General features: G+C 48.3%; 1 protein-coding gene across 2 annotated transcripts in view; it reads left to right on the forward strand.

Annotated features, from left to right (window-relative positions):
- LOC135256484 (ephrin type-B receptor 1-like) overlaps window positions 1-16,296 on the forward strand; it is a 155,328-nt gene that overhangs the window by 88,965 nt on the left and 50,067 nt on the right. The window contains exons 4-5 of one of the 2 annotated variants that reach the window (XM_064338292.1): window positions 7,932-8,087; window positions 14,053-14,388. In XM_064338292.1, the coding sequence (XP_064194362.1) occupies window positions 7,932-8,087; window positions 14,053-14,388 (492 nt within the window). The remainder of the gene's footprint in view (window positions 1-7,931; window positions 8,088-14,052; window positions 14,389-16,296) is intronic. The other variant, XM_064338293.1, reaches the window with a different exon arrangement.

The following is a 16,296-nucleotide window of genomic DNA, read 5'->3' on the forward strand; positions in this document are numbered from 1 at the left end:
TTCTCATTTCGGGGCGTCTCCGAACAATGCTTCGGCCTTTTCCCGCTAAGCGAAGCCGGAGCTTTGACAGCGCTAAAATGGAGGGGTGATTAATGTTCTCCGAAGTTTCGGGGGAAATCTGGGTGAACGTCCGACAATGAAAGAGGCTTTCTGAAGAGCCAGAGAGAGGCAGAGGTTTTGCAAAGCGATGACGGACGGGAGTTAAAGTTCGGCGGCCACGCCCACTGAGCCTCCGCAGCTGCGTGCCCGGGGACCCGGCTGCGCTTTCAGGTCCGAGGACGCGAAGGCGACCAGCGAGTGATGTCACAATGAGCGCTGAATGGAGTCTCGACGGAAGCTGGCTTCGCACAAAAGCATCGGGCCTAGAGTTTCTGCCTTCACTTTCAAACGCCTTTTACTTTTCAATCATGTGTCCCGGAGCTGTTTTGTCTTTTCATTTGTTTTGTAAGTCACTTTGCCTCCCCCTCACCCTGCTGCATGCAAGCGGGTTTGGAGGGTGTCAGGGCGATGCGAGCTCTTAGTTGTGTTTGAGATTTATTTTTTGCGATGCGTATCCTGCGTTGTTTTCGATTTCGCTTCAAAGAAAATCTCTCGGAGCGCAGTGAATAGAAACAATGTAAGATTTAGTGGTGCCTGAAATAGAAGCAGTGAGGTGGAGGCAATTCATTGAGACCGATCCGCATCAGAAATATGAATACAATGAATGCTATGAAAGGAAGAGGCTGGTCGCTTCGCAGTGACCATCTGTTCCCATGCGATTGGTCAATAAGCAGATCAGTGCGCATGGTTCCCTGACGGAAATTTGATGGCCGGAGCTGACAGATTTGCCCCACAAATCGGGCAACGTTCATCGCAACCGAAAATGGTTTACCGTCATGTCCAACAAATTGGTTTGGAAGAACATCACATTTTGGGTGTCTACGTGCAGTGTCTCCCACGCACTGTTTTGTACAGATCTACTTAAACACAGCGTCTTTAGCCTTTATGCCAGAAGCCCACATATTTTCACGGCTGTGCAGTCGAAATTGATCCTCTGCGTATTTCGATGGTTGCCAGCATCACGGGTAAGTACCCTTGCCCTCCGTGACGGGCTGCTCGTGGCGCATCGTGATGTACTGTCAGTGAAGGGTGCAGTGTTTCCTCATGAGCTCGCAGAGTTTTGGGCGCAGAGGTCCTGAGGTTTGGGATTTAACACTCTTGCCCCCCCCCCGCCCCCCCCCCACACTCTCTTTCATTTCACTTCAATTTTCCGGCTGTCACACGGCCCGCCCGCCGCCGCGTCCGCGCCTCGCATCGTGGCGGCGATATTTACCGTGTCGCGCCGGGCGCGCGGCAGTAAATCCACCGTGTATCTGCCTCCGTGCCGAATGAGGTTCTCACAGCCAATAAGCTGGAGCTCTCTATCTCAGCAAACACGCTCAAAGTTTTCCTGCGAGACGTAGAGAGAGAGTGAGAGAGAAAGAGAGAGAGAAATTTTACAGTTTTGAATTAATGTTGTTGTACGACCTTAAACATCAACCTTTCACAATTAATCAGCAGAAAAGCCTGACCTCGTGTTTGCGTCGGTGGAGACAGCCGCCCCAGAACACCGCACGGAGAGGGAGAGACAGAGAGAGGCCCTCGACCTTTGCCCCCCCCCCCCCCCCCGCCAGAGGTAGATGGACAGCTCTTGCCATCTTATCTCAGCCGGGGAGCCGTGTTCGGTTTGAGACCCGCGGTGTGCCACCGTCGGCTCAGGCTTTGGAAGGCGGCGATAGAAGCTAATATTGCCTGAGAGATAAAGAGCACACTTCCCAGAGCACACACAGATTAAACGCTCTCGTCTTTCTTTGAGGAAATAAAAAACAGAATGGAAGGGAAGGATCTGCTCGTTCCGCTCCCCGGGTGCCCCGCTTATTACCTGTGGATTTTTAAGTCTGGGCAGAGAACATCTGTTGGATCGGGGCTGGGAGACCAGGCCCCGTAAAGCTTCTGCGGTGGAACGGTGCGCTCCCCTTCGCTGCGATAGCGGCTGGAACATTCTCCAGGCGGCGTAATTGCTGTTCAAGGACACTCAGACAAATTGTTGCTCCAGTTCTTTTTTTTAATTCATTATCGCGAAACGTTTTCCTTCGGATCGAAAAACGAAACCTCGCGGGATGATGGATTGGCGCTACCCTTTTGTGGCGGAAGCGCCGTCTGTGTCCCGGGAGCAGGAAAAAGGGGTCCGACACCTCGAACGGGGGGAAAAAAACCAGGGAGGGAGCGGAGCGTGGGCGGCGTGCCAGGGCCCGAGGCGGAGAGCCCCCCGATCCCTCCGTCGGTCGGGCGATTAGGCGCGGGCCGCCGAGGCCGCGGAACACGCCGCCCCGCGTCTGTGGCCTCCTGAAGGCGCGGCGCGGCGGAGCACGACCGCGTTCATTAACCGGCTTAATGTGGGAGCGCCCAGCGTGTAACGCCACAGAGCCATTTAAACAGCACTGGAGTGAATCCTCACAAGCACACGCCCTCAGACTGTGTCAGCCGCAGCCTATATCACCCCCCCCCCTCCCCCCCGCTTCCTCTGCTAACCTGTCGTTCCTCCCAGCCAGAGAAACCTCCACTCGATGCGCAATTCTTGCTCATTTTGCAAAACAATCGGCACAAAGAGCCGAGTCTTGCGTTTGCGAGCAGACGCTGCGGGGCGGTCTGTTTGTTAAGGATCGATGGCGTGCGGTGAGCGCGTGCGGGCGTGTCGTTTGTTAAGGATCGATCGCGTTTGGCTCGCGCGTGCGGGCGTGTCGTTTGGCTCGCCCTCTCTGTGTGCTGGCCGATTGCTCAGCCCGCGCTCCTGTCTCCTGTAAATGAGGAGCTAACGTGCGAGGTTGAGCGAAGCCCCACAAACACTTCACAGCTCGTTAAACATCGGCTAGAGCGCGCGACCGCGTGACCGTGCGACCGTGCGACCGTGTGACCGTGCGCCAGGCGAGCGGTCGCCGCGTTTGTCTGATCGCTCCTCGAGCGCATTCTGAGCGTATGTGAGGGGCGGTGTTTTTGACCTGAATTCACGGACGTCAGGGTTATGTAACGAGGTCCGGGGGCTGGCTCTTAAAGAGCTGTAAACCTGAGCAGTGCGTCGGGCGAACATTAGGAACGCGTGCCCACACACTGCCGTTTGCTCTGGCTGTCGACAGGTTCTCAGTGCCTTTTTCCTGATGAAAATCGCGATGTCCGTTAAGTGCGAATCCACACACACAACCCTCAGTGTGGGCTGTCCAAGGTTGTGCTTCAGGTGTGTGTGTGTGTGTGGGTGTGCTCATAAGAGGTCATTTTTCTTTAAATTGAGCACTCATCCGCCATATTTTCCGTCCCGTCACCCCCCTAGTGTGGGCACCAGCCGGGCCACGTGCAGGTTTGAGTGGGCGTGGTCGATGGCCCGGGGGTGGCCTCTTACTTCTGTTTAGGACAGCACTCCCCCTGCCTCTAGCCCTGTGGCTGAGGAGCTAACCGGCTTTGTCAGGTGGAGACCGCGGGGGCCCCGGCCTCTGAGCCTACTGCATCCACCAGATTTCGAGTGGCGGAGCCACGTTGCCATGGAACCGCTGGCCGGGCCTATCGCTGCGCAGCCTCTTCCCAGCTCCTCGGAGCCCCTCCCCCCTCCTCGTTAAAACCCGGCTACTCTGTCTGCGGCTCCCTCCTTGGTCCTGGATAAGCCCACAATGCACGCTGGCGTGACGGAGCCATCTCACAGACCTGGTCTGTAATGCACCCAAAACACCCCCCCAGTTACCCCCCCCCCCCCCGCCCCCCGGGCTGTGAGCACAAACAGTCTCGAGGAGCTGTAAAACAGGCCGTGTTTTACTGCACAATAAACCAGCTACTGGTTGCAAAACTGTCTCTTTTTCCCCCCTCCCCGATTGCATAAAAACTTTAATTAAAACCTAAAATGCGATTGATATAAAGGCACAAGGTTTCAGTCCCCTCTTATTTTATTCAGGATTGGACATTAGGACCCTGGTTGTTCATGTGAAAACGGTGTGGACTGCCAAGGCCCCACTCATTATCCCCGCTCTGTCTGTTATAAACATAACCAGGAGAGCCCTCTGCCTCTGCAGAGATTCATTTTAATTAGCGCTCATATCCATCGGACATGTAGCACATGTAAATTTTTATACTTTGGAATGTATGATCAGCTGGACCGATAACCTAAGATGGTTTTACTTAAAAGCCTAGCGCAATCAATTTTAAAAGTTTAAAGTGTGCATTAAGCCACAGGATAAAGTTGCTTACTTTTTCCAAATTCATGAACACGAAAATTGAATTTCCTTTTGATGTAAAGTGTTCCATTTCTCAACATGAGAGATGGAGCTGTAATTGGTATTCACTTCAGGATCATTTCTTATTGGTATGCTCGCTATATGCACAAATCCCTGATTAGTCAAAATGTGAATCACAAAGATGATTATTTCAGCAACATTGATCTCTAAAAGACCACTACCAAATCTGCCTGTTGTGGGGATTGAACAGTGTGAAGTGTTCCTTCTACTAAAGGATAACGCTCAACTGAATAAAATAGGCTTAATATCGTATTATTTCTTTTTTTATTTGTTTTATATTGTTTTATTTTTTTGTTCTTTATGTTTAACGTTCATGTTTCTAACTAATGTTCAAAGATTATGTATCAGTAAAATGGACTATTCCAGATTGTTATGTTGCCTGTTTTCACCTGTAGACCCTTGGTAGATGAACATGCACAGACATAGTGATAAAAAGAAATACAAGATAAAAGCATAAAATCTGATGGAAGTACAGGGGAAGAGCAGCAGTGAGTTATCTTGCAACACTGTGTTGTGTTTAAAAGTTTAGTTTATAAGCACTTCCCCAATGGAGATACCCATTGAAAAGAAAACAGAGTCTTGGACTAGGCTTAATCCTTGTGTGGGAAACCAGCCCTCTAAGTTTAGTTAATCTTGGAGTTTTGTCAGCTAAATTGTGAAAGCACTGTGATTCAGCTCTTGATCTATATAGGTTTTCACATAGCGCCAAACAGAAATCCGTCTGAGCAACATTAGCATGTTAGCCCTTATTGCTATAGTAACCTCCAGAAACCAGACCTGGGTAAAATAAAAATTTTAAACACTGTATTTTAACCCTTTAGTATACACCAGCAAATGTTATGTAAATTACTGACAATATGGTTGTATCTTTTGATTAGTAATGTGATCTGCTGGGTGTTTTCTGATTTTACCGGCATCTTTAGAGTGAAATTGTTTCACATATCTGTCTCATCCAGGTCTGACAGCAGCTGTGATTTACGAGCGCGTTGCCTGGTGTTTGCTCGGGTTATCAGGCGCTGTGTGATAGGAGCAGGACTCGTCCAGATTCTGGGATATGAGCTGAACTTTGAGTTTCCAGCCGTCACCGGAGGATGCCGTGGAATTCTAAATGCGTCGTGTGTCGTAGCGCATTGCAGTCCATGTCTGCAGAAAGCCTCGTGTCAGACGCACGGGTCCTGTTCCGCACATGTTCTGTGTGTGCCTGGCAGAAGATCTCAAAGGGTTCTGCTTCCTCAGACATGCTAACCGTTGTAAAAGTCCTGGTTCACCAGGTCGGTAATGGCAGCGGATGAACTTGTGTTTTGGCACTTTATTCTCGTCCTGCAGGATCCAGTCGTGCTCAGAGCCTGTTCTTATCTGTCGGAAGGGAGGTGGGTTTGTAGCTAGCGCTCACAGAGCCGGTCTGTAATGGTCCCTTCTGAAGCCAGATTAATACCATACGCTCAGTCTGCCTTCATGTGCCGGCACTTTGAAATGTTTCATTCCCCATCTGTAAAGAGGAGCCCTGCTGCATTCCCATGCCGTTTAGAAACGTCGGAGAATCCTGCGCCCCAACCGCAGTGGTGCTCAGAGCGTGTGGGTGGAGGGGGTCGGGGGTTTGGGTACTGAGGGGGGGGTGGGGGGGGTATACATTCTGGGCCTGGCAGATCTGCTACTCCTCTCTGCTCTAGGGGCCAAAGCGAAGGTTTATAATCGAGACTTCCAGACTCACCAGCCACGAGCCAGGCCTTTTCTGCGTTAGGTGGCAAACTGGTGCGCTTAATTGCGATAAGTATGCATGGACCACAGGGAAGGGAATTGCCTGTTACCCACTTGGGCTTCACTTAATGAGAAATGCCATTTTTAAATAGCGGATGCTGATTGAATGAGTTAAAACACCTGCTGTTTTTGATTGATCAGCATTTGCGCATACATTATCTCAGTCTGGTTCATGATTGTCACCAAATGTCATCAGGCTTCCGCGTGACCTTGATTTTGCCGTTTTAATGAAGGCATTGTGTGCGGCATTGTGTGCGGCGGGGAAGGTATGGCAGTGCAGATCCTGCGTACTGCAGCAGTACTGCCTCTGGTCCCTTGTGGTGATGGTAGCTATCGACCTTAATCGCAGCTGTTGAAACGAGAGACTGAGAGGCAAAGAAACTTCTAACCACCGTGTTCAATAGGCACTGTGGCATGTTCCCCGGGAAAATGTTGCATAGTTTAAATCACAGTCATCATTTAGCTTACAGTATGTATCTAATTAGCCATTGAAATTACGTTGCGATTATTCAATGACATTAAAGTGAGATGGACAGTGTGTTTTAAATGGATTTCAAGGATAGTGATTATCTCTATGTCCCAAGCGTCCACATTTATGCTAAGTACATAGCTGGTACACCAAACCAAACATTTGTCCTTGGTTTCATTTTCTTTTCGAACTATCCTAGGTTCTTTGTAGCTCAGTCTCCATTTGATAACTCCAGGCTTTAGGGAATATATTCTCGGGTGGAGTGAAGAATAACTGCAATGTTTTGCTGATGGAAAGAACATGAACAACAGATCTTCTCTACTCTCCTATCACTCTCTAGGCTGGGTAAAATATGCACCACATCTTCTATGCATAAGAATAGTCATGATTCTTATTGGTCAAATAAATGCAGGGTGAAAATGTGAGAGGCTGCTCTATCTGAATTTATGGGCCTTGTCTTGAAATGGCAGAGGGCAGTTAACTAGTCTGGATGGCTGATTGCTGAGCATTACTGCATATCGCAAACAGCTGGTCATCAATCCAGCCCTGTACAGAGTCGGCCAGGCTTTTGTTTCTTTAACTTGTAGAAGACCTTTCCTTATTTCTGAAATTAATGTGGCATACTGATGAGGCAGGCTGTTGTGTGCGAGTCTGCTTAGGATTTGTGACATCACTTCCTGGAGACCTGATGAGAGCGCTTTATCTCCATGTGAGAATAGAACCTTTATCTCACCAGTGTCATCGAGGATGTTTCCTATTGGTGGACTGAGATGGCTTTGAGTATTAACAGGTTGGCATAAAACCTTATTGTAACTTTTTGCACCATTACAGTAGGGTTTCTGCTGTGGTAAATACTAGTGTTGTTACTGTTTTATGAACATTTGTTTTTCCACCCTAGCCACAACTTTTCAGCACGTTTTTTTCCCTGGAAAATCTTTTAAAGTTGTGTGTTGTGACGTGACAAAATTACAAGATCATATTTCACAATTTTCCACAGTATGGACGTAAAAATGAATGTTATAAAAATGTTATTGGGCCAGCCGAGTAGAAGGGAAAGCGTGCAGTAAAGCAAGTTTATAATAGGCCACTAAAGACACTCAACCTTCCTGTTGGAGGGATCTGGCTTTTAGACACCATGGTGAAATTGTGTGTTTTCCAGTTGTGCTGTGTGGTTACAAACATTGTGAGTTCAAGTCCCATTCTGCCCACAGCAGCTACTCTGAGAAGGGGTCTCTTGTTGATCAGTGAACCTAGCTTTTTGTTCAATCACAATGTATTTTTCATCACAGTGCAAAAAAAAGGAAGAGCCATTCAGAAATGCGGAGCTGTCTGTCCCCTTTTGGTGAAGGAAATAAAGGGTGCCGTTTCTGCACTGATGACTTAACTCTTCTCATTGTTGTCTCCCACAGCGTGCCCCCCCGGGACTTTCAAATCCAACCAAGGGGCGGGGCTCTGCCTGCAGTGTCCCCTCAACAGCAGGTCCACCGCGGAAGCTGCCGGGATCTGCGTCTGCCGCAACGGCTACTACCGCGGGGACATGGACCAGCCCGACGCCCCCTGCACCAGTGAGTGAACCGTAATTCACCTCGTCCTCATACGGCATCGACAAACTGGCCTGGGGAGCTTTCCTGTCCGTTCATTATGGGGATGAAAACAGGGTTAACAGAAAGCACTGTAGAGTTTTCTGGATTTTCATCCGGGCTGAAGTACTATACGGAACAGCTCTGGGGCAGTGTAAGAGTACACGATATAGGACACAAACAATGGTCTAGATTCAGTCAGACCAGCACACAGGGAAATTGCTTGTTTTTTTCTGCCACAAACTGTTTGGATAGTTTAGCAGTAAACAATTACCTCACAAAGTTGTGTTTGTGAAGGGAAAAAAAAAATTGCATATATTCATCAAAGTGAGGACAAATGCTTATTGAGTTCACGCCAACATCATGTAAACAATGAAGAGCTCTCCTCGTTTGTTTTCCATCAAGGATAAACAAATTGCTTGTTATGCAGAGAATACAGACATTGTGAGAACTGTATCCATGCAGGAAATAGCGCGTGCTGTACATGAATACCTCCGGTGAGCGTGAACGAGAACAGCGCCACAACGTCCTGCTGTTCGGCAGCCGAGAAAATGGGCCTCAGCAAGGGTTTCTGGGAGTCCTGGGCGGCCCAATCAGTTCCCTCCGTCCGTCCCTGCTCCACATTCGGCCGGCTCCCAGGAGGCCCGGGGGAAAGTGGAGCGCAGTATGTGGGTCACCTGGACCGACAGGCGACTTCCTTCCCCATTCATGAATAACATTACCGCCGAATGACAGTTTTATGAATGGGGACAATTTCGGCCTCGGTTCTGGTCGGTCTCAGCTAAGTGGGCGTCGCCTTCCTTTCGTGCCCAGAAGCCTCGCTTGTGCATCTGCGCTTCCGCGTGTAACCAGGCTGCCCGTGCAGTATGGGGTCCGTTTCTGCAGCTGTGGCGCTCCCACTGTGCCTTGTTCAACAGTGCCGGAGCAGAGTGCTATGCGGGGCTAATACCCTCCCTGCTGTCTGCAGCAGCACGCAGCTGACAGCTAGCCGGGCTCGGGGAAAGTAGCCATATGCTGCCCCCTGGCCTCGGGCCTGCCCACATGCTAAGAAGCGCACTGTCAGCACGGCGCAAGGTCAGAGTCTCCCTCTCCGGTGTCGCAGAGACTCGGCCCCTCAGGGTCCGGGGGCTAGCGGTGGAGCTCAGACCCCCGTTATCCTGCTTGACTCCGGGGGTCTGACGGGGCAGATCAGGGGCCGAGACAGGGCAGCCCCCGAGGCTTCACACCCACACCTTCACACTCCTCACTTAACAAGATTAGCAAGATGGCAGTGCTCTCTCTCTCTTTCTCTCTCTCTCAGGGTCAGCGGTTTTTCAGTTTTTTGGGGGCTGTCGGGGTGGGGGGGGGAGGTGAGCCCCGCCAGATTGCTGATCCTCGGATGAAGTTCACACAATGGTCTCATTGTGGGATTTGGATTTTAGGGGGGTTGTTGGGGGGGGGGGTTCTTGACTCTGGGAAACTTCTTTCTTTCCAGAATCCAGCTTTCACTGCTTCTTGCAGACGGCTCTGTTTTTATTGATTTTGCTAATTGTAGTATTGGAATCCATTACCATAACAGTCATAGCAGCAGTTGTAGCTATTGTAGTAACAACAGGGAGTCATATTAGTGGGAATAGTAGCAGCAGCAAAAGCTATAGTATCAGTGACAGTGCAGGCTATTATAAAAGTGTGCTGCCTTTAAGTGTGATTAATCACTTTTACCTTTTTTCTTTCTTGCACATTCATCATTTTTAAGCAACCACTGAGCTCAGATGTTGAAAATATTGAAGGAAAAGGCCCTTGCTTAGAGTACCAAGGCTTAAGGGCAAAGCGCATTGTGATTAGATTGAATCTAGCCATATGTTTTCTGTTTGCATTTGTAATGGCAGTCGAAGATTCCAATCGCAGTCCTGCCAGCATACAGTACCAAAGTATCATCTTGCTGTTTATGTAAAACACGATGGTTGATCAAGTCAGTCGTGATCTCCCCATCCCTGCAGACACAGAATACATTACTGACAATGGAAAAAGGCCCATGGAGTTGGTTTACTATCCATGAAATCTAGCCAGGAACAGTTTACAAGTGTTTAATGGGTTTCTTATTTCCCCAGTGACAATATATTGTATACAATTTTTATTCATGTATTTATTTATTCAGGGATTGCTGGAGAAATTCGTTCAAGGAAGGCTTAAGTCACTCTTTCCCACTCACCCTCACTCAGGGTATTCTTAGCCATTCTTCCAAAGTGGTGTGTGATGTAGAGAGGCTGTAAAATGGCCCTGACTACCAGCCTAATGGACTGGGGGGCTCTTCAAACTGCAAGTCGTCCTCTGAAACTCCTTATTGTCCAGCATATGTGTGGAAGAGTGTGTGGAGAAACTAAGATAATAAAAATGCACGCATTTCCAGGAAACACATCTGACATGAAAAAATTGAATTGCAGAGTTCCGTATATTGCCTGGCCCTTTTTCATTCGATTTGAGAAAAAACTTTTATTTTAAAATGAATGTTAAAAATGAACACTGAATTGAAATTATATAGGTACACAGTGTTAAAGTTAAACTGAAATTACAGGAATAGCCGGTGGAGCTTGATCGCTGTCATTCTTTTTGGATGGAGTTTTGCATGTTGCATTCCTTGGACAATCCAGCGGCCCCAGATTTCTGCTGAAGTTGAGTGGCCTGCTGTCTGGACTCCTGATCAGGGTCCAAACCTCCTCAGATCCGAGGCCTGGGAGGACGGGGTTCTGGAGAAAGCGCTCGTAAACCAGCCTAAGCCGGTGTAATTGCCGCTCCCAGCTTAATCCGCTGGACCGCGCCGCCTGGCAGCCCGCTCTTTGTGCGCTGCTGTCCCTCTGTTTCAGCTGACCAGGTTTCTGCTCCCCGTCCAGTTCTAGCTGGTAACATATGTGTGATCGCTAACGCGTATGTCTGTGCGTGCGTGCGTGCGTATACGCATGTGTGCATGTTCGTTCGCGCGTGTGTGCTTGTGCGTGGTTGTGTCTGCATGTTCGTGTATGTGTATGACCCTCTTCCTGCTGATGCACCTGTTCCCTAACATGGTCCCAGCTGCCCCAAACTCTGGATGGGAGAGCGAAACATTTTAAAGAGCAGGGTTTGAGTCTCGGCTTCCCGTCCCAACTCTAAGCCGCTGATGCAGACCTACGTGGTGCAGGTCCTTATTAAAACACAGCCGAGTGGGACTGTTTCGCCAAATAATGGGGACACTTTAATGAAATAAACGGTGCAAAAAAATGGTGGCATTAGTGGAAGAGCTAGGAGGGTGAGCGAGTAAGCGATGGCATGATTGTTTATTTCAGCGTGTGGGTTGGGAGAGGAAGCAGCGGTGTTGCCTTTTTGGCTTAGTGCCCAAACTCACTTCTGGTACAAGTTCCAGCGCCGTTCGCAGATTTAAAAAAAAAAGCTCCAGAGCTAAGGTCCCACTGCTACTTTATTATAAGGGTGACAACAGTAAAAATATTAGCCTGTAACCACGGCAATAGCAAAGAAATTATTCCTGTCGCTACGGAGATAATATGTCGGTGTGTGGTATCACCATTTTTTTTTTTTTTGTTATTTTGTTTTTTTCTTCTTCGTGGAATTCTGTCACCAGTTCCGGTATCAATAATGATGTAGCCGTGTAACCGGAGCAAGAAACTTGTAAACAAAATCAACACTGGCTTCTCCAACTAAATTAATGCCAGAGGACAGGCGCTCGACAAATGAAATCCTCTCGAAAATTAAAACAGCCAAGGGGGCAGCCCGTAATAGCCTGCAAATCACTCGCTAAGTGGCAGTCGCATCTGATTTCTCCGGCTGCTGTTACATCAGTGGTGGTTTTCCCCCAGCCCTGGAAGCTGGTCGTGTGCATCCATGTTTAGGTCACCCTTTCACCTCTTAAATAATGTTTGCTTTATGTATAAAACATACTCACGCAGCGGTGTGTGTGTGTGTGTGTGTATGTGCATGTGTGTGTGTCTGTGTGTGTGTGTGCTTTCAGTGTTCTCGGTTCCTGGGAGAGGCGGTTTGGTGCGGCTGTACTGCACCTCTTTAATCTCAGCTCCTCTGACCCATTTCTGCTACACGGAGGCAGGGGAGAGTCCTCTTGACTGCTGCAAATTAATCAAGGAGAACTGTGCTGTGCTGTACAATATTGTAGCGTGCTGTGCGGTGCGGTGCTCTGCTGTGCTGTGGTGGCCCATCCTGTGCTGTGCTGTAATAAGCAATGCTAAGCAGGGTGCACTGCGGAAGTGTTCAGAAGTGTGCTAATCTATGCTGTGGTACACTTTAATGTAAAATCTTGCTATAATGTCCAATTCCAATGTTTGGCAGGCTTCTGTAACGGGCACCAGATAGATCTATTTGTTGTGTAGCGACCTATCCAGGGGACGAAATAAAAATCCTGCTATATAACCATTCAACCATTTCATCCATACAGCTGGATATTTTACTGATTCTGCTGAAGTACTGTACCGTGGTCAAGGGCACAGCAGCACAGTTCCCCCCTCAGCGGGTCACTGGGGGCCCGTATTAGCTTTAAACAATTCTGTTTGATCCTCAGTGAGGTGGGGAGACCATTTTGAAGCGCACATTTTTTCATTATTCTGGTAAAGCTGACCCACAGCTAATTTCATGTAAGTCTAGCTAGCGGTTTTCCCACCGTGTGGGATTAAGTAGCACACGATGTTCATGCAAAATAAATATGAGCTGAACCGCGGTAGGCTATGAGCTTCCCCCTCCTGTATTCTTCCTGGGAAGTGATGCCTTCATAAGCACCGCTAAAGCATACCATATCTACAGTGGATTAACCTTGACGTTCGGCAGCGTGGATCGTAGAAAGCATCACGTACAGGGGAAAGACAATCTGCTTTGTGCCCAGTTTCTTCAGAACGCTAATTATGGAGTGATAAATAATAACACCGTTGTCTTTTGTCCCTGAGCGTTTCCTCCAGTGGTTTTTGTCTTTTTTTTTTTGGCTGCAGTCCACCGCTGCCTCTCTGCGCCGGCCCAGGAGGCATTGCGCTGGGAGCTGTCGCGCTAGCGGCCGATTAGCACGTGCGCGGTGAGCGAGGCCACGGCTCGACACCGCGTTTCTCGCTCGCCCTCCCGGTTTTCTCTCTTTCTTTTCTGTTGTTCGTTTTTCTGTCGCGCCAGCGGGCCTTGCGTTTCGCGGCATTGTGCCCGAGCCGCGGTGTCGCTCGGTCGGCCCCGGCAGAACAATGATTAATTGTGCTGTCTCCGAATGTCACGGCCGCCCCTGCCCGCCTCGTACGGAACGCCTTGTCATCGCAGCCGGAGCTGAAAACCTTGAGCTCGGCGCGCCGCCGGAAGCGCGCGGGCTCAAGGAAGTCGTTTTTTAAACATATTTAAACAATGCAACGGTTGGAATCTTAAGAAACACAACCGTGCCTGGTACGGGAATGCGGCTAAAACAAACCGACGTCTTTTATTGGCTTTTATCTGTCGTTGAAAGCCCAGTCGTCACTTCTGGGTGACGTCCAGGCCCATGTACCCTGAACCTCGAATGACTCCGTGTAATAATAGCAGCCAGCGACTTATGCAAGGAATATTTTAACAGCTGCTGAACTTACAAAGATCAGGCTAGCAAAAATAATTGTAGTTTTTGGCACAGCAGAGATTCGGTACACCCTTTCTCTCAGCGCAACTCGCGAAATTGCTCATTTTAAGGGGGTGTTAGCTGTCAGCTGTCATGGAATTTAAACCAGACGAGAGCAAAGAGCCTGTATTTACTGTGCTCCAAGTGCATATGGCCTGGGCTGAGGAATAAGTTATTGGTGTTCTTCCATTCTCGGTTGACCTACCTGGCTGAATAAAAAGTACAAAATAAAGAATAACAATGTGGCGCCGTAGCAGTTACCCTGGGAGTGTATTAAAACGGTGATGCGGAGGCATTGATGATGTGTTAAAATGACTCACCGTCCCCCCTCCCGCCTGTGTCTGCGGACCGCAGGCGTGCCCTCCGGCCCGCGGAACGTCATCTCCATCGTGAACGAGACGTCGGTCATCCTGGAGTGGCACCCGCCGCGGGAGACGGGCGGGCGGGACGACGTGGTCTACAACATCGTCTGCAAGAAGTGCCGCGCCGACCGCCGGTCCTGCTCGCACTGCGACGACAACGTGGAGTTCGTCCCGCGGCAGCTGGGCCTGACCGAGACCCACGTCTTCATCAGCAACCTGTGGGCCCACACCGTCTACACCTTCGAGATCCAGGCCGTCAACGGGGTCTCCAACAAGAGCCCCTACCCCGCCCAGCACGTGTCCATCGACATCACCACCAACCAAGCAGGTCAGTGTCTCACCCCCTCTGTCCCTTAACCCACCCACAATTATATCCAGTGTCTAATCTCTGCTCAATATCATTTGCACCGCCCTCTCATTACCAACCTTTTTTCTCTGCTTCGGCCCAAAGATTAAAATGGAACGTTGTGGGCAACTTAGTTCAGACGGTTTTGGAAGTTGGAGAGTTTTGAATTTTCAAAGTTGGTGAATAAGAAAATTGCATTTTTCCTCTTCCATCTGTTAAATGAAATCACTTGCTTTTATTTTTAAACTGAGAGTGCCGGAGATTCCGCTTTTTTCATCAAAAGAAGGAACCTGAGAGGTGTGTCACGCTGTGATCACTCGCTTCTCTCTCTCAGATTGCTGTGTGGACCGTTTCAGTGTTTACACATCACACACCTTTTGAAGAAAAACTAACAAAAAAGCAGGTTATTTATATTCTTCAAAGTGTGGCGTTTAAGTTTTACCTGGAAAAAGTTTCTTCAAAAGAGAAAAAGATGCTTCTTTTTACTGTATATTTTGTACTTATTTGCATTCCGTGGCCAGAACCTTCCCCATCCGATATGATGTTGTCCTAATAAACATGGGACCTGTAGTTTCTTGACATCTTAGCCAATTTTATGGCTTCTCTTATATCAGCTGGGAACGGTACTGGCAGAAATTAGAACTGTGCACTTAAGATTTTATTCATTTTGGGCAAAAATGTTTTAGTGAACACAAGTTGGAAATTGTTGAGTGTTCATTTGCAGAGTTAATGTGAATCCAGTTGGGGTCAGAGTAAAATGTGCTCTATCAGAATTCATTTAACACTGAATATGTTACTGTGCGAATAACCTTGAGCTTAAAGTGATTGACAGAAAGCCTAAATGTGCAGTAATGAAGAAACTGCAGGTCTCTTTTTATATTTAATGTGGCGAACGAAAAGGAACAATTACCGTCCTTTCACCAAGAGCACCTAGCTACTTGAAATGTCAGTCAGTTGAAACCTTTAGCTTCCCAGTCGTGAGAGTAGCATTGGTTCAAAGCGCAAACTGGGAGGGGCCTAGCTATATTCTCTCGCCCTGACATATGAGTGTGTCACATATTTACGTGTGTTTATGTCAGACCTTTTATGTTTCTGCTGGATATGAGGAGAATTGTTCAGAGTTGCGTAAATGTGAGGCAGCTCTTTGTTGAGGTGTTGGGCAGCCAGGCTAGTGCTCAGCCTCAGGGTGAAGGTGAACAGCCTCTGAGGCAGAAAAGATTAAAGCGAAGCCACAGAGATCGCTCTCTGAGAAGTTCCTACTCGATGTGGTGCACTCGAGTGTGAATCGGAAAAATATACGGACATCGCAGGATACTCATCTGACAAAGTGGCTCAGCACACAGCCTGTTGCACACAGCAGGCTTTCCGCAAACGCTAATAAAATTGCCAGTTCAGTTGAAACGACATTCAGAACAATTCCTCTCTAGGGGATAAAATATAAATGATATGTATTAAATATTTTTTATCATATTTGAAACATAGCAAAGGCTACAGTCCAACGTGGTTAATGGGGAAGTTGAGCATTATAATTATTTCATAAAGGAAGAATTCACTTCCAGGAGCTAATTTTAGATAGCCATCCACGTTGATGTTCATGGCAGTAGCAGGGGAAGATTGGCTACGTAGTGAGTTAATCGCACTGAATTATCATTGAGGCTAATAGATTAGGCTATGATGTATGGCGGGGTGAACAGGAAGTTGATTCCATCATCCTGGGTTAATGGTTTGCCCTGTAATTATGTGTTCAGCAGATGTTTGCGTCATCCTGTGAGCTTCTGGCCTATCTCTCTAGTGTGGAAGGAGTTAGGGCAGCAGTATCTTTTGCATTTACCTTAAATTATTTAATCTGCCCTCACAAGAAAACAATTAAAATCAAAAATTGAAGGTGCA

The sequence above is a fragment of the Anguilla rostrata genome, chromosome 6 (assembly GCF_018555375.3).
Source record: "Anguilla rostrata isolate EN2019 chromosome 6, ASM1855537v3, whole genome shotgun sequence".
Taxonomy (NCBI): Eukaryota; Metazoa; Chordata; class Actinopteri; order Anguilliformes; family Anguillidae; genus Anguilla; species Anguilla rostrata.